The sequence below is a fragment of the Vitis riparia genome, chromosome 10, assembly GCF_004353265.1.
Source record: "Vitis riparia cultivar Riparia Gloire de Montpellier isolate 1030 chromosome 10, EGFV_Vit.rip_1.0, whole genome shotgun sequence".
NCBI lineage: Eukaryota > Viridiplantae > Streptophyta > Magnoliopsida > Vitales > Vitaceae > Vitis > Vitis riparia.
In genome coordinates this window covers 21,676,332-21,700,390 of record NC_048440.1, presented here as the reverse complement: position 1 = coordinate 21,700,390, position 24,059 = coordinate 21,676,332, and the positions used below count along the sequence as shown (strand labels likewise).

At 31.1% G+C, this 24,059-nt stretch overlaps 3 protein-coding genes across 5 annotated transcripts; all 3 read left to right on the top strand.

The window, feature by feature from the left end:
• Window positions 1–956: 956 nt before the first annotated feature.
• Window positions 957–4,292, top strand: LOC117923454 (ankyrin repeat-containing protein NPR4-like). Its single transcript, XM_034841744.1, has 2 exons — window positions 957–2,326; window positions 3,295–4,292. The coding sequence occupies exons 1-2, from the start codon at window positions 1,739–1,741 to the stop codon at window positions 3,568–3,570; spliced, it is 864 nt and encodes a 287-aa protein (XP_034697635.1). The 5' UTR covers window positions 957–1,738; the 3' UTR covers window positions 3,571–4,292.
• A 1,633-nt stretch (window positions 4,293–5,925) lies between these two features.
• On the top strand, window positions 5,926–13,518 carry LOC117924082. Of its 2 annotated transcripts, none has more exons than XM_034842636.1 (6): window positions 5,926–6,165; window positions 6,372–7,118; window positions 7,382–7,600; window positions 9,005–9,050; window positions 10,259–10,769; window positions 12,436–13,518. In XM_034842636.1, exons 2-6 carry the CDS (start codon window positions 6,593–6,595, stop codon window positions 13,222–13,224), a joined length of 2,091 nt encoding a protein of 696 aa, XP_034698527.1. In that variant the 5' UTR covers window positions 5,926–6,165; window positions 6,372–6,592; the 3' UTR covers window positions 13,225–13,518. The 2 variants fall into 2 exon arrangements, with proteins under 2 accessions (XP_034698527.1, XP_034698528.1); XM_034842637.1 differs by lacking the exon at window positions 5,926–6,165 and having other exon boundaries at window positions 6,628–6,708; window positions 6,752–7,118.
• A 3,926-nt stretch (window positions 13,519–17,444) lies between these two features.
• Window positions 17,445–23,805, top strand: LOC117923508 (ankyrin repeat-containing protein At5g02620-like). Of its 2 annotated transcripts, XM_034841829.1 has the most exons (5): window positions 17,445–18,017; window positions 18,944–19,171; window positions 20,407–20,446; window positions 21,650–22,157; window positions 22,801–23,805. In XM_034841829.1, exons 1-5 carry the CDS (start codon window positions 17,495–17,497, stop codon window positions 23,692–23,694), a joined length of 2,193 nt encoding a protein of 730 aa, XP_034697720.1. In that variant the 5' UTR covers window positions 17,445–17,494; the 3' UTR covers window positions 23,695–23,805. The 2 variants fall into 2 exon arrangements, with proteins under 2 accessions (XP_034697720.1, XP_034697721.1); XM_034841830.1 differs by lacking the exon at window positions 18,944–19,171 and having other exon boundaries at window positions 17,446–18,017.
• The last annotated feature ends 254 nt before the right edge of the window (window positions 23,806–24,059 follow it).

The window sequence follows — 24,059 nt, the reverse complement described above, 5'->3', positions numbered from 1 at the left end:
AGAAAATGATAATAACCCTTATATAAGATGTAAAAAAATAAAAATAAAAAAAATTGAGATTTACTTTAAACAAAATAGCTTATAAAAATAGTTTCTGAGAGTTTGTAGATCTTACGGAATACCTAACAATAAGGTAACACCCAAAGGGAATGAATGAATGATTTTTAAAACTAAGAGTTGGGGTTTTTAACCCAATTAAGCATGTGAAATGGATTTAAATCTTTTTAATTCAATTGAACCTTGATAGATTAAAGAGATCAATGAAAAATCAATCACACACAACATATAATTTTACATGAAAAACCCTTACACAATGCATAGAGATAAAATAAAAATAAAAAATAAATAAAAAAAGCCATGGAATCAAAGACCTTGTGTGCTCAAGTGGATCTTGCCTTAGCTTCTAAGAGAATGCAGGTCTCCTTCACAACCCAACAAATAAAAATCCAAATGTATTTATGAGTTTTGGATTAAGTGCAAAGAATAATGACTAAAAGTATAGGTGCATTCCACTTTGAGAGAACGCTCCTAATAGATATATATATAAGAGAAAATCTAGTGAATTTGGAATCAATTTAGAAATTATATTTTACCAAAATAATAATTTAGAAACTTAAGAATGTTAGAAAGATTTGAAAATTTTTCATATTTTAAATTCAAAAATATTTGGGAGGATTTTCTTTTTAAAATTCTTAATTTAAATTCTTTTCCAAATCTCTTTTCTAAATTCCTTAAAAGATTGGTAGAGATTTTCTTGATAGGACGATTTGATGTTAGAACCACCCGATTTGGTCCAATTTTCAAAATATTGGTTTTGATCAAATTTAAATCCTTAGTTATTTCTATATAAAATATAACATATATATCTTATGTTTTTAAAAATTACTTTAAGAAATTTTAAATTTGATATAGTAAAAAAAATTTAATACCTCAATTTTATTTTATTTTTTAAATTACTATGCTGTCAATGTAAGTCTTTAATAATTCTTACATTTTATATAAGAGTTACTATAATTTTTTATTTTTTAAAATATGAAATGAGAGTATATCCCAAGAACACCTAATTAGTTATAAAGGAGAAAATAAAAAAACCAATTCTTTCTTGAACATGCCAAGATTCTTGATTATAGCATATATTTAGATCATACTCAAAACTCAAAAGGCTCATTAATGTTTAGCCCAAGCCTACCAGTAGGATAAAAAAGGCTTCAATTATTCTTTTAGATTTCATAAAAGAAAAATTCTAGGATATCGATTTATTATCATACTGGATTTTAAATTTGAGTCATTGATTTAGGATATAGATTTGTTCTTAAACTTTTATAGTGGGTTAAATTACAAATTTATCATTGAAAGCTATTGTTGTTGGAGTATTCTACTAGCATAATATTAATTACAATGTGTCTACTAATACAGTCATGTAGAATGAACTACTAGACTTCAATTATTTTCTTCAATGTAATGATATTCCATACCTAAAATGTCATATAATACTAGGTTATTTTCTTATGCTATATTTTAGTATTTTAGTAAATTGAGTATTCCTATACTAGCCTGTTTGTATGTTTCATATAATATTAGGTTGTTTACCTGTAAAATCAATATTTATATGATTAAGTATTTCAGTAATTTATTTTTCCATTTATGAAACATGATCTATATAAAAGCACTTTTCCATCAAATACTTTTCAATATTATGTAAAACCAATCAACAATATCTCACATTTTTGTAAATAGAATGAATTGTGAGAGACTCACCCAACTTTTGGTAGAGGTGGATACTTCATGGGATGCTAGTGGTGATGACCAAAACCCAGTGGAAAGGGCCTCTGAATTGTCCCAAAGACAAGAAGGGAAAATCCCTCAAGGAAGTACTTCAACTAGTGAGTATAACAAAAGCGTTGAAAATCCATTATTGTTGGCAACAATATCAAACATTCAAGAGATTGTCAAAGCAATACTCAATTGCCAACCTCAAGTGCTTGAGCATACCAATAAGAAGTGCGAAGAAAATCCATTATTTTTGGCAATAATATCTAACATTCCAAATATTGTTAGAAAGATACTCACTTTTCATCCTCAGGCCATTGAGCTTACTAATAAGGAGGGAATGAATATATTACATGTGGCAATCCTTTATCGTCATACTCAAATTTTTGATATGGTGGTAGAAGAGTTTGAAGTACTTTCAAGAAGGCTATTATCAGCTAGAGATGATAAAGGGAACTCATTACTACATATGGTTGGCCAAAAAAGAAAAAGTCAAGTCAGTGAAAAGATGCAAAGCCCTGCACTCCAATTGCGACAAGAGTTATTGTTATTTGAGGTAAAATTCTACTTACCCATTAGATTGTCAATCTTTCATTGCCAAAAAGAATAAGTTTTAGGTAATGGATGAGAAATATCCATCTAAGTTAGGAAAATGATAGGGTATTTAATGGGTGCTATATAAATTCCAAATTAATTTGAGTCATCAATGTCTAACAAAATCTAGATTATCAAATAAAAATACAAAATATGATATTTAGATATAAAAAAATAAACCAAAGGACAAAGAAATGAAACTTTAATACAAATAAATAAGACTTAAGTATAAATAAATAAAACATTTAAAAAATATATATTTAACAAATAAGGTCATTTTTTACCATGTATCAATTTTTTTTTCTATCACTTTTCTATATTGTATGAAAATTAGTTTTTTAGGATTATAGAATGATAGATCAAGTTATCACTACACTCTATTTTTAGATTTACACAAGGCTCAATAAACGCATAGGGAAAATGAACACATCAATGAGATTCAAACTAAGGATATCTCATAGTTTTTCTTTCCATTTTCCTTTTTTTTTTTCACAAATTTTATAAGAATCAAAACATAATCTAGAAGTTCATGAATAATTGGCTTGAGTGTCTTTGTTTTAATTTAAAGTATTTTTGTCGAAGGGACAAGACAACCACAAGATTTGGAAAAATAATGTCAAAAAATTGTAAATATAACCTCAATGTAACATTTTTATCCTATGCATTTGTTTCCAAAAGTGTTTGGATATAAGATAGGGATAAATAATAATAATAATAATAATAATAATTTAATTGTTATTATTGATGTAGGATATTTTTGTTTAAAAGATATTATACTTCATGTTTCTAAAATATAAAAATTATTTTTTGGAATATATAATTGTTTATCCCTTTTAATTGAATAACCTTTTTAATTTATTCTCTACAAACCGCAAAATAATTGTATTTAAATGTATTACAAGAATTACTTGCGATTGTATGTGCATGCAGAAAGTGAAGAAAGCTTGTCAGTTGCATGTCACCAAGCCTCTCAACAAAGAGAACAAGACTGCTGAAGAATTATTTGTTACTAGGAATGAGAAACTCCATCGGGAAGCCAAGGAATGGCTAATGCGCACCACTGAGAATTGCACCCTTCTTTCTGTTTTCATAGCCACAGTTGCCTTTGCAGCAGCCTACACCGTACCAGGGGTCCAGGAGGTCCTGATCAAAATACCGGTATTCCAATCCTTAACTGCAAACCCTTCTTTGTGGTTTTCATTATAGCTGATGTGATCTCCCTCACTTTGGCTTTGACAGCTGTGGGTATATTTCTCACCATCCTTCAATCCTCATTCCTATTAGAAGACTTCAAGAAATATCTTTTTGAGAAGTTGATACAGGGAATTATATGTTTGATGCTCTCGGTCTTAATGATGGCGGTGGCGTTTGGAGCAACAATCATCCTGATAATGAAACATAATTGGAAAAAGGCTGTTTGGCATGTTGTTGCATTCCTTCCCGTACCCATTTTTTTCCTCTCATATTCACCTCTACGTTCAATAGTCCTGCTAATTCACATCAAAAAATTGTTGAAAGAAGTTTTAAAATCCATCAAAGGTGTTGCTCTTGTGGCTCTAATAATCCTTCTTGGCCTCATTATTCGTCTCTGTAGAGCTTGCATGGAACTGTTCAATACTGTAGCAAAGGCTTGTGAGTTTATTATATGTAAACCTGTTCGTTGGACATGTTGTCAGCAAACTGCAGCTCTATGTGCTGAAGTTTGAAAGGACAAACAGAAACTCTTTTCAGAGCACGTGCATGGATGAATTGTCTTCTCCTTTCCTATATATTTTCAAGTAGTAACAGAGCATGTCTGTGTAAAGTTAATTAGCATAATGAGAACGTAGTATCAGTTGATGACTCATTATGATGCATGTGTGTTTTAAATTTTAATTTTAGAGACTGTTATTATGTATTTAACTACATGATTTTATTATTTGTTTTTAGTATTGCTTTCCTTTATCAATTTTACGAGTAGATGAGACTTTTTGGGAGAGTGTGGGGTTTAGTATAAGTGTATAACAAACCCACCTATTCGACTCTTCGCCTAATCCTTTTTATATATTACATAAGTTCTGGAGACGAGGCTGCAGAATAAAAACTCTATACTGATATTTTCTCCTATTTTTGAATTGATTTTGATGGGCAACGAGTACACTTAGTTGTTGGAATCAATTTTCCACAACACTTAGAAGATAGTTGTATCATGAGGAGCAGCATATTGGCCTGGATTGTAGCTAGTTATACTTCTTAGCTCTCCTTCTCCTGCTACCCAGCAATCATAAGCACAGGCATAAGACCGATGTTGGAGATTCCCATACCGAATATTCATTATTTATTTGGAGGATAAGATAAGACGTATTACCAAACAACTTAAATTTATAAATAATTTTTTTTTATTTTGCCAGCTCATGTACAAGAACTGTGTACACATATCCACGTGCTTGGCTATGTACACGTGGCATGTGTCTGAGATCCACTTTCTACGGAAGTATGCCACAAATCCCCAGTATTCGCTTTCTTCGGTTCAATATTGACCGTTGATTTTGTTGAGATAAAAATTGACCTGGCATTTGATTTAGGTTAATAATAAATAAATGGAATTCATCAAAAAACGGGTTCCGCTTTCGGAATTTAATATGATTTTGTGTACAGTACACCACATGGGATGTTTCAAAAGGTTTATCCATCCACCATGAAAACGGAAGACAGTGGACCGATTCCAGAGGATAGAGCTGGTCACTAGATTCTCGGCTATAAGTTGTAGCCTAACAAAAATTATTTATTAATTTAATTTTAGATTAAATTAAATATCAGAAATTCTAGTATTAATTGACTAATTTAAAAAAAAAATTAATAAATTTGTTGAAGAATTCAATTAAATAAGAAGGTGTTCCATAAAACTGAAAATTAAGTAATTAAAAATTTTAATATTGCAAATTAAGAGTTAAAAATTATTATTTATTTTTAACAAAAAAAATATGACTTATATTTTTATTAAAATTTTAATATCCATTTTTTATATTTGGGTCTTATTATAATATTGAATTGCTACATATCTAAAAGTACAATTAATAAAATCATGTTGCATCATAATGAGCATTATCGGCATACTTAAACGACATTAAAGGGATTGTACAATATGGTGTAAAATAGTAGTATTGATTATAAACTTGAAGAGTCCTAAGACATATCGCACTCGATGTCTTCGTTCAATATCAAGTGATATATAAAATAAGATAATTAAAAATTATAAAAAAAAAAAATATATATATATATATATATATAAATTATAAAAAAGAGATATAATTAAATAAATATAAAAAATTAATAAAACAAAAAAATTTCATATTTAACTCAAAATTATTTATAATAATACTAAGAATTAGGGATTTAATTATCACTCTCCAATATAAATACATTTAATTTATCATTAAATCCCATTCCATACCATCCACATCATTTTACTTTAACAAAGTGGGGACTCAATTCTCGTAATATGTTACCATTAAATCATATGTCACAACAACCATGTAAATTCATATAAAAGGCAGTTTTTACTTTACCTAATTTCAGCTCCTAATCTCCTCCCCTCCCCTCCCCGCCCTCACAGCACCGTTGCTGTGAAGACCCACAACAGACGACACCACCTGCAATGGTGAATTTGCAACTATGCAAGACCCAACACTGGGGGAGCAATCTAACTGTGAGGGGTTGCCTTGCCGACGTTGCCGTTGTAAGATGCAGTCCACTTGACGAGTCACCACCGCCACACCAAAGCTCCACCCTCCGGTAATGATCGATTTTCAGGAAAATCGGGTAAGTAAATCCTAAATCATGCCCTCATCTTTCGGTGGTTTCTCCTCTTATTTCGGAACGGGTCAAGCGTTGGGTTTTTTCTTCTTCATTTTCTTTGATCTTCTGGGTTAAAAGTTCCAATTTCAGAATCCCGAGTGTTTGCTTTTGAAAGGGGTATCTCTGATTTTTTTTTTTTTGAAAATGTTTTGATATGTTAATGTGATTAGGTTTGAAAAATTTTCTGTAACCGTGCCGAGTTTGTGCATTATATTGTATCTGGTATTGTCGAGAGGCGGATACGACTCAGCCGAGTTGCCGATACTTTGAACCCTGTAGCCTCACCAAATCCACATTACCACCCAGACATATCATGACTGTACTGTAAGAGCCCATCCCTCACTGCTAATTAAGCCTTCTTCTCTGCTATCCCCTCTCCAAAGACGCTCTCATGGCGGACAACCATGATATCAGACAAGAGAGCATTGCCGATCTGTACAAGGCTTTGATGAAGAAAGACTACGAGAATGTGGCTAAAGTCTGCCATAAACTTCCAGAAGGGCCGTTGCAGAGAATCAGTCTTCACAATGACACAGTCCTCCACGTGGCCGCTCACGCCGCACAAAGCGATGTGGTACTCGACTTGCTGAATATGTTGCCTAAAGATCTCAACCGTCCACTCGCTGATATAAAAAACAACGACGGCAACACTATTCTCCACGAAGCAGCCACCAGCCATGGCATGATCGATGTAACAGAGGAGCTGTTGAGGAGAGATGCGGGCTTGCTAATTGCGTGCAACAACTTGGGAGAGAAGCCTATTTTTTGTGCAGCCCGCTATGGTCAAACTTCAATGTTCGACTTTCTGGCTTGGAAAATGGGACTAGAGCAACAAAATCCAGAAGATTGTAAAGCTCATTTGCAGAGGAATGATGGAACAACAGTTCTTCATATTTCCATCGCCACTGAGTGTTTTCGTGAGTTACTTACTCTGCTTTTAATTCGTCTCCAAGTGCTCCTGCTCCATTTCTATTTCTACAATACACCTGAACGTAGGACCAAAAAAAAAAAAAAATCTATTATCCCATTCTATACCCAAAAGTGTATTCTATGACAAAAATAGCAAGCCACTTAAAAGCTCAAGCTTTTATATATATATATATATATATATATATATATTAGACTACTAATTTAATACTCTTGTTTCTCGTTTTATCTCTGTAAAATTGATATGAAACAGATTTAGCCTTGTTCATCACCAAGCGCTACCCATTCTTAATCGAAGAAAGGGATCAATCCTCAATCACTGCTCTTCAATATCTCGCATGCAATCCAACAGCATTTCGAAGGGGGAAAAGACAAATAAGACGAGGTTTCATAGAACAACTCAGCAAATCAAAAATTGAAGCGAGACGAGGATCCATGGGAGAAGTATTTTTGGGGTCTCTCATCTTATTATGTATAGTACCTTCAACTCCTTTATCATCATCATCTATTCTTCATTTACTCAATTATTCTTCTTAGCATTTTTATTTAAAAGTCAAAATTTTGTTGAAATTGGGTATGTGGTTAATGTCGTTTTGGAATGCTAGATATGCTTTTATGTATTTTCTCTTTTTGAAAAAATTAGTTTAGAGTTGAGTTAACTAGCTAACAATCTTATAAAATGCAGTGCATTTTTTTTGTAATTAATTTACATTGCTTTATAAAACAAACATACGAACAAATGTGTTAGATTGCATATAACTACTTAGAGAGAGGTGAATTGATAGTTACAAAAATTAATTTTAATTTAAATATTCAATGAACAAAAAGAGTACAAAAAGTGTTAGGTGATATATGTATATAGACACACACATACTCTCCAAGCTTTTTCATTGAAGTAAAACCATGGATCTAGTCTATTGCATAGAAAATTTAATGAATTATCTACTTAGATTAGATGCAACTTTGTTCGAGGGACTTACTCTAACACTTGTACTCTTCTTTAATGTTTTTTATATCAACCAATCCACTTTAGGCTAGTGCAAGCATAGATTGCTTCTTTCATCATCAACTGCATCAATGGATTGCTTCATTCATGTGATATTCAAAACTCTTTGATTTTGACACTTAATTTTTGTTTTATATATTTTTAAAAGTCTATAGGTTAATTTATCACTCAATTTAATTGACTTATATGGTTTTGACTTCAAAGAAATTCCTAATTTTGATAATGTTCCAAACTAAATTTTACTAGAATCACAAATTGACTTGTACATATATCGATGTGGAAAAAAATAGGAGAAACATATAAAATAATATATGATGTACATTCAAGATTTCAAGTCTATCTAACTCAATTGGACCCATTTTAATTGCTTTAACACATAGCAGTAATGTTTAATAGGACCCATGATGTAAGCTACATATGTAGTAGAATGGAATTGATTAAGTCATATTCCATGTCCCTAAAGACTTGTGTTGTGAAATGGGGGCTTTGATGGATATAATTGTTTTCTTCCCAATTTTTCTCTAACTAAACATATTTGTTCTCGATTGGACTCATTTTAATTGCTTTAACACATAACAGTAATGTTTAATAGGACCCACGATGTAAGTTGGATATGTAGTAAAATGGAATTGAGTAAATCGTATTCCATGTCCCTAAAGATTTGTATTGTGAAATGGGGGCTTTGATGGATATAATTGTTTTCTTCTCAATTTTTCTCTAACTAAACATATATTTTTTCTCATGGATTTTGTTTCTTAGTCTATATATATATGTTCATTAACTATTTATTTCTTTTTTGTTACATATTTTTACTATTTTTTTCCTTACGAATTATGGCATAAACATCTCACAAACAAAGTTCTATTTCAGATAAGCTACTATTGAACCCAAGAAGAAGCATGATAAGAGATGAAAGGTGAGATATGGAAAGTTTTGATACATACCTTGGATATTTAATTTATTTTGATGGTTAGTACTTTTGAAAGCTCTTGCATAAGAAATTTAAAATATAATTAGTTAAAGGAGAAAAAACAAACTTCGACTACTTCTCATTATAGTTTGTAATTGAAAATTATTAAGAGGTTTTGCAAATTGCTTCTCGAATATACAAAGACATGAATTCTTTATCAAACATACAAAAATTCCTAATTTAGCATATATTTAGACCATTCCATAGGCTTGATGTTCAACCCAAGTCTACTATATACTGGGCCCACAATGGCTTTAACGCTCATTGTTCAACCCAAATGTAATACTAGGCCCAAAAATGCTTTAACTGTTCTTCGACTTCAAGATTCATAAAAGGAAAATTCTAGAGTCTTAATTTATCATCATATCAAACATTGAACTTGAATCATTGATGTGTATAAATGAATTTAAATTATTGAACAAAAAAAATTACTTAATTATGAAAAGGAATTAGACGTAGATACAACTAAATGATAAAATTTTAAGAAAGAATAGATATAGAATTAGGTTTTAGATTGATTGTTATCAATCTACTAGTTAAAATTTGAAGATAGAGAATAGGTACCTTATGCCTAACTCATAATATGAGTTGTTGATATATATGATAAAATTATATAAAAGAATGAAAATAAGTTACAAAAAATGAGACATTAATACAAAGTCAATATACAAAAAAAAAAGTAATCATTTTTTTCCATGTGAATATTTTTTATTGGACCAATTTTTAATAACTTCTAAAAGGTTGTTAGAAAAAATTAAAAATAAAAAAGGAAAAGTCTTCTTTATGGATCTTAACCCACTAATTGAAAGTTGTTGTTGCAGTATTCTATTGGTATAATATTAATGAAAATGTGCACAAACATGTTTAGATTCATATTTAGAATAAACTATACATTAGACTTTAATGTCATAAAATACTCGATTATTTAATTACAACAAATTTTAGTATTTCGGTAAATTAAGCATATTTAGTACTAGCTTGTTTCCATGTTTCATATGATATTAGATTGTTTACTTGTAAATTTAGTATTTATATGCTTAATATTTTAGTAGTTCAATTTTAGATTTATAAAATATTATCCATATCATAAAACCACTTTCTATCAAATAATGTTCAGTATAAGTAATCCTCAATGTCTTACATCACTAAAACAGATATTCACTTGAAGAACTTGTCACTCTTTTGGTAAAAAAAGATACTTCATGGGATGCTAGTATTAATTCTCAAGCAATAAGCCTAAGTGAGGGTAAGAAGGAGCCCGAAATAAAAGAACATTCCTCCAAATCATCCCAAATAATGGAAGGACAAAACTCCCAAGAAAGTTCAACTAGAAAATACAAGAAGAGCGATGAAAGTCCATTATTTTTGGCAACAATGTCAGATATTAAACAAATTGTCAAAGCAGTACTCAACTTCCGACCTCAGGCACTCGAGCATACTAATAAGGAGGGAATGAACATATTACATGTGGCAATCCTCTACCGTCATATTGATATTTTTGATATGGTGATAAAGTTTGAAGTGCTTGCAAGAAGGCTATTATCAGCTACTGATAATGAAGGGAACTCCATACTACATATGGTTAGCCAAAAAAGAAAAAGTCAAGCTAGTGAAAAGATGCAAAGCCCTGCACTTCAACTACGAGAAGAGTTGCTTTTGTTTGAGGTGCACTTCTACTCGCTCATTAGTCATAAATATAGACATTGTTCATATTAAAGGGTGTAAATAGGGTCGCTTTGATCAATTTTTGAGTAAAAAAGTGAATCAAATTGATATAGTTGGTTTTATATATGATAGAAACGGAGCTAACCAAATTTGAAGTGAAAAACCAAATCAAACCAAGCCTTTTAAGGTCGGTTTGGTTCGGTTTTTGTGGATTGATTTAGACCCAACTTAATGACCTTCTTTAGTCCTTAGCCCAATTATATATTTATGTTTTTTTTTAGCCTAAAACCCATTAATTTGAGTTTATATTTAGGCCTTAAGTATAATTTGCTTTTAAAATAAATTGAAACCAATTTGGATTTAATGTTAAAAATATATTGAGTACATTTAGAATTAATTTGACCATAATATAAAAACAATGAATCATTTTAATAGAATCCAATATAAAAAAACTTGTTAAATATCAAACAATTATATATAAGTTTTAAAATATTGGTTTGGTTTGATTTTTATCGGTTAAGAGACATGAAAATTGAAAACTAAACCAATAAGGTCGATTTTCAAAATTCTCAAACTGAATCGATCTTTTATTATTAAAAATTGAACCAATATGATCAATTTTGGTTTGTTTGGATTGGTTTGTCGGTTTTTTTTTTTTTTTTTTTTTACTTACGCCCTTAGTTCACATGCATTCACATGTGTCAAGCCATTTGATTCTTCGTCTTCATTACCAAAAAGTAAGTTATTAGCTAGGTAATAGATGAGAAATATGAATTAAATTTGAAAAATGCTAAGTTATTGAATGGATATCACACCTAATTTTAAATTTGAGCCATTATTGTGTAGAGCAAAATGTAAATTGTAAAATAAAAATGCTAAAAGATGAGATTTAGATATAGAGAAATAAAATCAAATTAAGTATAAAAAAAATATAATCTAAGCATAATTAATAAGTAAAACTTTATTAGAAGTATAAACATATAAGATCATTTTTCTCATATATCAGTTTTTTTGTTGGCTATCACTTTTTTATATGGTATGAATAGCAGTTTCCCTATCATAGAATGATCTATTAACTTATCATTGTAGTCTTTTTTACACTGACACAAGGCTGAGTAAATGCACAGTAATGAGATTCAAATTCAAGATTTCTCAGATGCCAAGATACCTATTAAAAGCTACTAGTTGACCATAAGCTTAAGTTGTTGGATAAATAACGATATCAAGCTTACTAAGATTAAAACTTAAAAGTTAATGAATAATTGGCTTGAGTCACCATGTTTGATTTAAGTGTGGGTATAGATGAAGGGGTTACAAACAACAAAAATGCTTGCATGCATTCCAAGAATAACGACTCGTGATTGTTGTTAAACTAACAATTTTTCTAAAAGCCTAAGCTTATAGGATTTAAGTCCAACGATGTATATCATGCTTCCTTAGGCTTTATACCCTCACAAAGAGAGACGGACTAAATTTGGTAAATGCAAATTATGGAGAGACAAACTAAATTTGGGAAATGCAAATTGTGGAGAGGGGGTTGAACCCAGGACTTCTCGCCAATACCATGTTAAATAACCAATTTTCCTAAAAGCTTACACTTACAATATTTGAGCCCAACAATGTATATCATGTTTCCTTAACAATTGTATTGTATGTGTGGGAGCAGAAAGTGAAGTCGGCCTGTAAGATGCATTTCTCCAATCCTCTCAACAAAGACCAGCAGACTGCGGAAGAATTATTTGCTGCTAAAAATGAGAAACTCCATCAAGAAGCCAAGGAATGGCTAATGCGTACCACGGAGAATTGCACCATTCTTTCCGTTTTCATAGCCACTGTTGCCTTTGCAGCAGCCTACACGGTACCAGGAGGTCCTGATCAAAGCACCGGTATTCCAATCCTTAACTCTAAACCCTTCTTTGTGGTTTTCATTTTAGCTGATGTGATCTCCCTCACTATGGCTTTGATGTCTGTGGGTATATTTCTCTCCATCCTTACATCCTCATTTCCATTAGAAGACTTCAAGAGATATCTTTTTAAAAAGCTGATACAGGGAATTATATGTCTGGTCCTCTCGGTCTCAATGATGGCAGTGGCGTTTGGAGCAACAATCGTCCTGATGATGACACATAGTCCAAAAAATGTTGTTTGGGATGTGGTTGCATTCCTTCCAGTCCCAATTTTTTTTCTTTCATATTCACCTCTACGTTCAGTAGTGCTGGGACCTTGTCGAGAATGGTTCGGAAGTTTTGTTCAAAACTTCCTCATAGTTGTTGCCATTCTGGTTGTAACATTCCTCCTTGTCCTCTTTTTTCTTCTCTTTGGAGCTTTTGACGGACTGCGCTGGACCTTTAAAAAGGTTTGTGAGCTTATATGTAAACCTGTTCATTGGATATCTGGGAAGAAATCCGAGCCCAAATCCGATACCCAATCTCCTCAGCCAACTACTCAAGTTTGAAAAAAGAAACAGAATCTCGCTTCAGAACTCTTTTCAGAGCACCTTTTCTATTTCCAAGTAGTAACAGAACATGTTTGTGTGTTAATAAATTAGCATATTGAGAATGTAGTTTTAGTTGTACTACTAAGTTGGTGGAATCAAATTTCCACAACACTTGAGATCTCTGTATCGTGCTAGAGGAAAATCACTTCCAAGCAGAATCATTCTATCATAAGGGAAGAGCGCCAATCAACTCTATGTGAAAGAGGGTGTATTTTTTCTTGAGAGAGCGGTTAGATGATCAGGTTTTCCTAATCCTCATTGTTTTCTGATTAATATAATATTGGTTTATTATAATTAATGATTGAAATTTATGCCTATCAATTACTTTCTATCGATTGCATCCCATTAATGTTCTTTTTAATGATGAACACCCAGCACATTGGACTGGATTGTAGATGGTTATACCCATTAGTTCTCTTGTTACCCAGCAATCATAAGCACAAGCATAAAACCGATGTTGGAGATGTTAAGAGATTTCTCTGCAGATGCTGCCACCTCAGCAACCCCTCCTCACTCTTTGGTCTCCATTTTCCTTCACCAAACTCAAACGATTCAGTTGCAGCAGCTTCAACAAATTCAGTTCCTATTTAACCAGTTTGTAATTCAAAATTTGTTTTATCTTTTCTTTGTATATAGGCATTTTTACGTCTAACGAATTGCATAGCTCTTGTATATATATACTGACCCCGCACAACAAATTAAATCAATGAAGTCATTATTCAAATCATACAACCTTGTGAGGAGAATGTCCAAGCTTAAAGGAAGGGCAGCTCAGCTCCTACGTTCACAGGCTCTGCGCCATTCTATTTCAATTTGCTGCTTTACGAGCCATCTGCTAATTTCATGATTCCACCAATCACCAATATTATCCACACGATGAATAGAGTTTGGCCATTGCATTTTATCTGAGGTTCATTAAGTAATGTTAATCACATTAAAAGATGCTCTAAAATTTAAAATAAATAAAGAGGGGATTTTGCTTGTGCCTATTTGGAATTTCAATTCAAAGAAGCAATTCAAGTAATTGTATATTTTGTTTAATTTATAGCATTATCATTTAGGTAAACTGACGTGTTTCCAAAATGGTAGAGTGCGCGGACTCCATGATTTAATCATTCAAGAAAATATTAGTGATTGTTCCAACTTATGCACGTAAGAAATGTGAAATTCAATTCAAAAGAATCACAAATAAAGGGAAAAAAAATAGACTCCAAATACGTTTTCATGAGATTTCATTTTCTCCAAATACGTTCATAGACTCCATTATTTATGTCTCATGCTCATGACTTGTCCCTTTTAAATTTGCTTAGCTCTCATCATGTTTCTCAAAACTCGAGTCTCTCTTTAAGCATATTTGATCCTTTGCTCTTCTTTGGTTGAAATTGACTTTGCATCTTTTTCCTTTCATAAATATGAAATTAAGCTCAAAATGTATGTTAGATTCATAACTAGCATCTTAGCACCAATTCAAGTTTAATTTGGATGAGTTGAACGTTTTATCATGCATATGATTCGTAAGATTCTTTTTCCAAATCCCAACTTCATTTGTGATATCATGAGCCAACCATTTTGCTCTTTCTATTCCTTATTTAACTCCCCGATTCCACCCGACTACCGTTGTTCATCTTCTCGCCCAACCTAATGCAAATGGAGAAGTCAGAGCTTTAAATTTGAATATGCAGATCTCCATGTAAAGAAAAGAAGAGATGTTTGTCTTTGATTCTTAGGGCTGAAGAAGGTCTATCTATCGTCAGTTTGGAAAAGGTTTGGAATATGATTTGGAATAAAGGACCAGTTAAGGATTATATACGGTACCTACGCTAGTGGTGAAGCCCACTGATGCAATAGGTCTTTGGTAGCAGTATAAGTGAGCTTGCTGCTATAGCACTTGATATATGGCTACATTACAAATGTTCACACACTAAAAGGCCATTTGTAGAGTTCCTCTTATTGCTACAACTATAAGCTTACCATAAAATTTTCGCACCAAACTTTCCCTCTTTCAAGACTTGTGGGCACAAATAAATTTTGAGATTTTTTTTATCCCACTAAAATTATGTGGCTATAGCTTCTAATTTTTGTAGTGATATATGTGTCATTGGAGCACATATTTTGATTAGCTCCAATCATAGCCTTTGAGTCTAAGTAAAATTGTATACTTAATTAATTTCATAATTAGTTATTTTCTATGCATATTAGACATATGGTCTCTACATTTACAGGATTTTTATATGAGACTCTATAAGTGATTTTTCGCACCAATTATGCTTTTCTTGGTGCGATTGTTTGATAATTCTCATTCCTAGATATTTGCATTGATTAAAAAAGGATTAGAATTATGAAAAATAAAATTAATTTTTAACTTAAACAACCGTAGCTAAACACTCCCTCTACATAGTCTCATAAATGAAGATGAACAAACTTTCATATAAGTAGACCATTAAATGGATAATACGAGTTTGTCCATAACCCAAGTAACATAATAGTCATAGGGGGCTACATCATATAAAGCAAGTAAAAGATAAATGGTTGCAATGAAATCTCTATCTTCAATTTTTTTTAGTTCCAACTCCAAATATCTACTCAAGCAAGCAAAAAAATATCATTAATTTATATAAACTTCATTGTTAACTTAAAATATAACAAACAATATTGATAAGAGTTTTTGTATGGATGAGAACTATTACTTACTATAAATTATAGTTTTTAATAAATGGAGAATGGGATATCCATAGTGCATCAAGTCCTGATAATGTTTAATCTTTATGGATTAAAAATGCAAGATGAATCTTAATATATAGAAGCTTATAGAAGTAGAAAGTTGGGGGAATATAATAATGCCTGAAGTACAAGCATCAGCCTTATCTATTTTATGAGTAGCTTTTTCAATGAATTGATTTAAGAAGAAAGATAGCATTTTACTTTGTTTCTGTTATCATATAAATAATTTATGAGCCCCGGCAGTGCACGTGTTCTCAATATCCACAAAAATAATAAATAAAGATATATTATTTGAATTTTTATGAAAAAAAAAAAAAACTTTACATTCACTTGAAGCCTGTAGACGAACTCTCCTAGGTATATAATTTAATGCTGTGTTATGTTAAAACTAGAGATAAATCTAAGTGTATGTTATTACATAATATAAATGTTAGAAAGCTATTAAACTTTTTGTATGGTCTAGATTTTTATCAATATTTCTAATTTTGCAAGAGTAAGTATATATATATATATATATATATATATATATATATATATATATATATATATATATATATATATGTCTTGTTTCAAAATTTCTTGAATTTGTAAAAGATAAAGTTATAAGAATATATAATCATTCTTGAAGGACAACTTTTTCAGTAGGCAACTTTGCTCTTTGCTCTTTGATGGCAGGCTTCAATTTTCCATACTAATAAAAAATGTGACAAACTTTAACTTTATTTGTCTTATGAAATAGGTAAAGAATAAACAAAAGATAAACCTTATGAAGTAGGTAAAGAATAAAAGAATAACTTTGTCAGACTTATGAAACAGGTAAAGAATCATACAAATAATGCAAATGCTATTAATTAAATTTGTTAATCTTGTCCTAATGTACACATTTTTCAAAGCCAAAATGTTCACTTAGCCCACAGAGAAAATTGATTCACTTGGGCATGATCTAAATTTTTATTTATATCATTTTCAATATAATATCTACAAAGGGCAAATATAATTTTTTATTTTTTTTTTTAATTTTCAAAGCATGTTCATACGAATAATCTAAAACCATTAAAAGTCCAGCATGAAAATTGACATGATACAAGTTTATAAAAGCAGAAGCAGAATGTTCTGGAGTCCAGTTCCCTACCACATAGCCTTTATTTCTTTGCAAACTGTTTTGAGAACTTCTCGAAAGCACTTTTATTTTTTTTGGAAAAACAAAAATGTAATAAATAATAATAATAAATTTTAAAAAGCAAGCTTCAAAAAAGGTGACACACATGGCTTTTAGCAAGTAGGGAATTTTTCTTCTTTTTGTAGCATTAGGAATTGGATAAATATGATGAGATATTCACATTTATCATAGCCATAAATTAATACTGTGGGCACACTCAAATGATATAAAATGGATTTTGCTGTGGCCTCACCAAATCCATATAACCACTACTGTAAGAAGTAAGAACCCATCCCTCACTGCTAATAAAGCCTTCCGCTCCGCTCTCCCCTCTCCAAAGACTCTCCCATGGCTGCTACCAATGATTCCGAACAAAAGGAACGCATTGCTAAATTGTACAAAGCTTTGAAGAAAAAAGACAACGAGCATGTGGCTGAAGTCTGCCATGAATTTCCAGAGGGCCCGTTGCAGAGAATCAGTATTTACAACGACACAGTCCTCCACATGGCCACCCACTCCAAACAAAAAGATCTGGTACTCAAATTACTAAACATGTTGCCTGCAGACCGTCAACTTTCCGATATTAAAAACAACGACGGCAACACTATACTCCACGAAGTAGCCACCAGCGATGCCATGAAAGATGTGGCGGAGGAGCTGTTGACGAGAGATTCTGACTTGCTAATTGCGTCCAATGACTCAGGAGAGACGCCTATATTTTGTGCAGCCCGCTATGGCCAAACTGAAATGTTTAAGTTTCTGGCTGGGAAAATGGGGCTAACGAAGGAAGGTCCAGAAGATTATAAACTCTATTTGCGGAGAAAAGATGGAACAACAGTTCTCCATATTTCCATCGCCACCGAGTGTTTTGGTGAGTTATATATTCTGCTCTTAGTTCATCTCCAAGTACTGCTAGTCCATTTCTATTTCTAACGTGTCTCTTTCTCAAGCGCCACGAATTAAGTTTTTCGCTGCTGAATGGCTTAAGAACTTTTTCTGTTAAAAGTTGAAGTATTTGAATATAAAATATGACTTTTAAAATATTTGAATATATATACATGCAAGACATGATAAAATAGGAGGAAAATAGAAAATATGTTCCTTGGAATTGATTGATTTTTTTTAATTTTAAATCATTTTTGTTGTATCTAATTTTTAAGATAAATCAAACAAAACAATTTAAATTCTTTTTATTTTTACATTTTTTTTCCTTTTCCTACTATTTTTTTACAATCAAAGCAGTGCTTTTCATAGTGTTTTGTAATCAAAATAAATACTGAAATTTTAAAAGATTGATTTCATATCCTAATTAAAGCCTTATCTGACATAAGCTAAAAGCTTTAGCTTCTAAAAAATGTAGAAAGAGTTTCTTAAAAATGGATTTGTTAATGCCACATTTAAATGAAGTTATATTATATTCATGGAAAAACCATTTTTTTCTTAAATAAATATTAAATTCGCAAAGCCTTTTTGGTCAAAAGTTTCTAAATTGTAACTTTTGTTAATTTAGTATTTTCATTCAAAGGATCCCCAAAAATATATGTATATATATATATATATATATATGAAAAGAAAATTCATTATACACCCAAAAGTGTATCCTATGACAAAAATAAAACTTAAGCTTTCAAAATATACACTTTATAAATTATTTATAGTAATTTTAATTTAAGCTTTCACTTTATATACTATTTATAGTAATTTTAATTTTGATATAAATATTGCAAAAAGTGTACTAAACTACTAATTTAATATTTATGTTTTTCATTTTATCTTTGCAAAATTGATGTGAAACAGATTTAGCCTCATTAATTGCCGAGAACTATCCATACTTAATTAAAGAAAGGGATCAATCCTCAATGACCGCTTTTCAATATCTCACATGCAATCCAACCGCATTTCAAAAGAGGAAAATACAAAGACGAGGGTTCATAGAGCAACTCAACAAATCAAAAACTCGAATGAAACAAAGCTCTATGCTACAAGAATTTGTAAAATTTTCCATGGAAATTCTCACGGAATTATGTATGGTACATTTAACTCTTTCTTCGTCATCATTTATTCTTCATTTACTCAATTACTCTTATTTGCATTTTTATTTAAAAGGCAAAATTTTGTTGAAATTGGGTATATGGTTAATATAGTTTTGTAATGCTAAATTTTGTTGATTTTTTCAGTGCATTTTTTCATAATTAGTTTACAATGCTTTTTGAAAAGAACATATGTACAAATGTCTTATTGCATGGGACTACTTAGCGAGAGGTGAATGGATAGTTCAAACAAGATTAATTTTAGATTAAATATTCAACAAGATCAAAAAATAAAATACAAAAGGTGGTAGATAAACAGATGATATATATGGGAACTCCGTAGAAACTCTCATTCAAGCAAAACCATGTATCTAGTCTATTGTATAGAAAATTTCATTAATCTTTTACTCATATTAAATGCAACTTTCTTCAAGGGACTTGCTTTACCCAAATGCTTATGCTATTCTCTAGTGATTTTTATATCAACTCATCAACTTTAGGCTACAAAAGTATATATTGCTTCTTTCATCATAAACTGGTCCAATGGACTATTCATGTGATATATATTAAACACTCTTTGATTATGCTACTTTATGTTTTATATATTTTTAAAAGTCCATAGGTTAATTAATAACTCAATTCAATTGACTTATATGATTTTGACTTTAAAGAAATTCATAATTTTGATAATGTTCTAAACTATATTTTACTAGAGTCAGAAACAGACAGACTTGTATGTATATTGTTATGGAACAAAAGAGGAGAAATATGTAAAACAATGTATGATGTACATTCAAGATTTCAAGCCTATCTAACCCAATTGAACCCAATTTAATTGCTTTAACACATAGCAGTAATGTTTATTCTCCATAAATAAAATAGGACCCATGATGTTAGCAAGATGTGTAGTAGAAAAGAATTGAGCAAGTCATATTCAATGTCCCTTTTTTGTTGACTTGTGTTGTGAAATGGAGCTTTTATGGATATAACTGTTTTCTTCTCAATTTTCCTCTCTCTAACAAAATATGGATTTTATCCCCATGGATTTTGTTTCTTAGCCTATCTAATAAAATTTGATATATATTTTTTTTCATTTTCATTCACCAATAATTGCTTACTTTGATTTCTTATAATTAATAACTATTTATTTCTTTTTCTATTACATATTTTTATTATTTTTTCTCTTACAAATTGTGGCGTAAACATCTCACAAACAAAGTTTCATTTCAGATGAGGAAACCTTCAAAAGAGATGTGATGAAAAATAAAAGGTGAGATATGGAATGTGTTGGTACGCACCTTGGATATCAACTAATTTTAATAGTTAATACTTTCAAAAGTTTTTACATAAGAAATTTAAAACATAATTAGTTGAAGGAGAAAAAACAAACTCGAACTGCTTCTCACTATAGTTTGTACTTGAGAATTGTTAATAGGTTTTCGAAATTGCTTCTCGAATATGCAAGGATACGAATTCTTTCTCAAACATACAAAAGTTCTTAATTTAACATATATTTAGACCATCCCAAAGAATAGATGTTCAACCAAGTGTATAATATACTAGGCCCACAAAGGCTCTAATGCGCAATGTTCAACCCAAGTGTAATTCTAGGCTCAAAAAAGAAAATTGTAGTGTTTCAATTTATTATCATATTGAACTTTGAATTTGAATTATTGATATGTATAAATAAATTTGAAGTATTGAACAAAAATAGAAAAAAAAAATGACTTAATTATGAAAAGGAACATGACCTAGATAAAAATTAAAAAAAATTATAACATTTTAAGAAAGAATAGGGAGAGAATTAGGTTTTACATTGATTGTCATTAATTTACTATTTAAATTTTTAAGAAAGTACAGAATAGGAACCTTAAGCCTAACTCATGATATGAGTTGTTGATATATGTGGTAAAATTATACAAATGAATGATAATAAGGTATAGAAAAATAAGACGTCAATACAAAATCAATATACAAACAAATATAGCCACTTTTGCTATGTGACTATTTCTCATTAGCAATGACCCAATTTTTAATAACTTTTAAACGATTATTAGAAAAAATTGAAAAGAAAAATGAAAAGTCTTCTTTATGGATCAATTGACCAACTCATTGGAAGCTATTGTTGTTGCAGTATTCTATCGGTGATATAATATTAACCAAAATATGTATAGGCATTAAGGACTCATATGTAGAATAAACTATTAGACTTCAATATTATATGATACTAAGTTATTTACTAATGATAAATTTCAGTATTTTAATAAATTGAGTATTTAGTATTAGCTTGTTTGAGTGTTTCATATGATATTAGGTTGTTTATTTGTAAATTCAATATTTATATGTTTCAGTATTTCAATAGTTAAATTTTAGATTTATGAAATATGATCTATATTATAAAAGCACTTTTATATTGAATAGTTTTAATTATTACATAAAAGTAATCCTCAATGTCTTATGTTACGGGAAACAGATTGACACTTACAGCACTCGTCAAGAATTTAGCAAAGCACGACACTTCATGGGATGCTAATATTAATTCTAAAGCAGTGGGTCAAGATGAGAGTAAGGAGCATGAAATAGAAGAACACTTCTCTAAATTGTCCCAAAAAAAGGAAGGACAAAACTCCCAAGAAAGTTTAACTAACAAGGACAAGAAGTGCGATGAAACTCCATTATTTTTGGCAACAATGTCAAACATTGAAGAAATTGTCGACAAAATACTCTACTTCCATCCTCAGGCATTTACACATACAAATAAGGAGGGAATGAATATATTACATGTGGCAATCCTTTATCGTCATATTGATATTTTTGATATGGTGGTAAAATCTGAAGTACTTGCAAGAAGGTTATTATCAGCTACGGATAACAAAGGAAACTCCGTACTACACATGGTTAGCCAAAAAAGAAAAAGTCAAGCTAGTGAAAAGATGCAAAGCCCTGCACTCCAACTACAAGATGAGTTGCTTTTGTTTGAGGTGCACTTCTACTTACCCATTAACCACAAGCATATACATTGCTCACATGCATTCACTTCGATTAGGCCATTTGAGTCTTGATCAGTCTTTATTACCAAAAAGAATAAGTTATTAGCTAGGTAATTGATGAGAGATATGTGTCAAGTTAGAAAAATGCTAAGTTACTAAACGATTACCTCAACTAAAAGATGAGACTTAAATATAAAGAAATCAAATCAAATTAAGCATAAGAAAATATAATCTTAGTATAAATAAAGAGAACCTTGTTAGAAGTATAAACAAATAAGATCAATTTTTGTCATATATGGGTTTTTCCTTGGCTATCACTTTTTTTATATGGTATGAAAAGTAGTTTCCTTATCGTAGAATGATGTATTACTTAATTTATCATTGTAGTCATGCTGGACAGACACAAGGCTCAATAAAAGCATGGGAAAATAAACACATTAATGAGATTCAAATTCCAAGACTTCTCGTAAGCCAAGATACCTATTAAAAGCTATACTAGTAGACCTATAAGTATAAGTTGTTAGAAAAATAATGATATCAAGCTTAAAAGTCACCATGTTTTAATTTAGTCTGGTTATAGATGAATGGATTACAGGAAAAAAAAAAAAGCTTGTGATGGTATGTGTGGGTGCAGAAAGTGAAGTCGGCCTGTAAGATGCATTTGACCAAGCCTCTCAACAAAGATCACCAGACTGCTGAAGAATTATTTGCTGCTTCTAATGAAAATCTCCATAAAGACGCCAAGGAATGGCTAATGGCTACTACTGAGAATTGCACCATTCTTTCTGTTTTCATAGCCACTGTTGCCTTCGCAGCAGCCTACACGGTACCAGGAGGTCCTAATCAAGAAACCGGCATTCCAATCCTTCACTCTAAACCCTTCTTTATGGTTTTCATTTTAGCTGATGTGCTCTCCCTCACTTTGGCTTTGACATCTGTGGGTCTGTTTTTCTCCATCCTTACATCCTCATTTCCTTTAGAAGACTTCAAAACATACCTGTTTAGAAAGCTGACACAGGGAGTTATATGTCTGGTCCTCTCGGTCTCAATGATGGCAGTGGCGTTTGGAGCAACAATCGTCCTGATAATGACACATAGTCCAAAAAATGTTGTTTGGGATGTGGTTGCATTCCTTCCTGTCCCCATTTTTTTTCTTTCATATTCACCTCTACGTTCAGCAGTGCTGGGACCTTGCAGTAAATGGTTCAAAAGTTTTGTTGCAAGCTTCCTCATAGTTGTTGCCATTCTGTTTGTAATATTCCTCTTTGTCCTCCTTTGCCTCTCTTTCCTTCCGCTTGCCCTCGCTTTCTTTTCGTTTTCCATGGTGATTGTAACATTCATCGTTCTCCTACTTCTCCCCATTTTTCTTCTCTATGGAGCTTTCGTAGGACTGCGCTGGACCGTGAGAAAGGCTCCTGAGTTTTTATGTAAACCTGCTTATTGGATATCTGGGAATAAATCCCAGCCCGAATCCGATACCCAATCTCCTCAGCCAACTACTTCTGCTCCTCTTACCGATCAAGTTTGAAAAAAGAAACAGAATCTCGCTTCAGAACTCTTTTCGGAGCACATGCATGGATGAATGATTACTTATCGCTGGAATTGTCCTCTATTTTATATATATATTATTATTATTGTTTATGATGACTCATTATTATTATTATTATTATTATTATTATTATTATTATTATTATTATTATTATTTATGGTTGGAATTTAAGCCTATCTAAATTACATTTTTATTGTTTGCATCTTAAATTAATATTTATTCAAGATAGTTTGATGATTGGGAGTTAAAAGATGGTGTGGAGGCTAATGGAGGCCTTTGATGAGTTAAAAATTCAAAAACATTCGGTTTGGTATGATATAGAGAATAAAATGACCTGATCAATT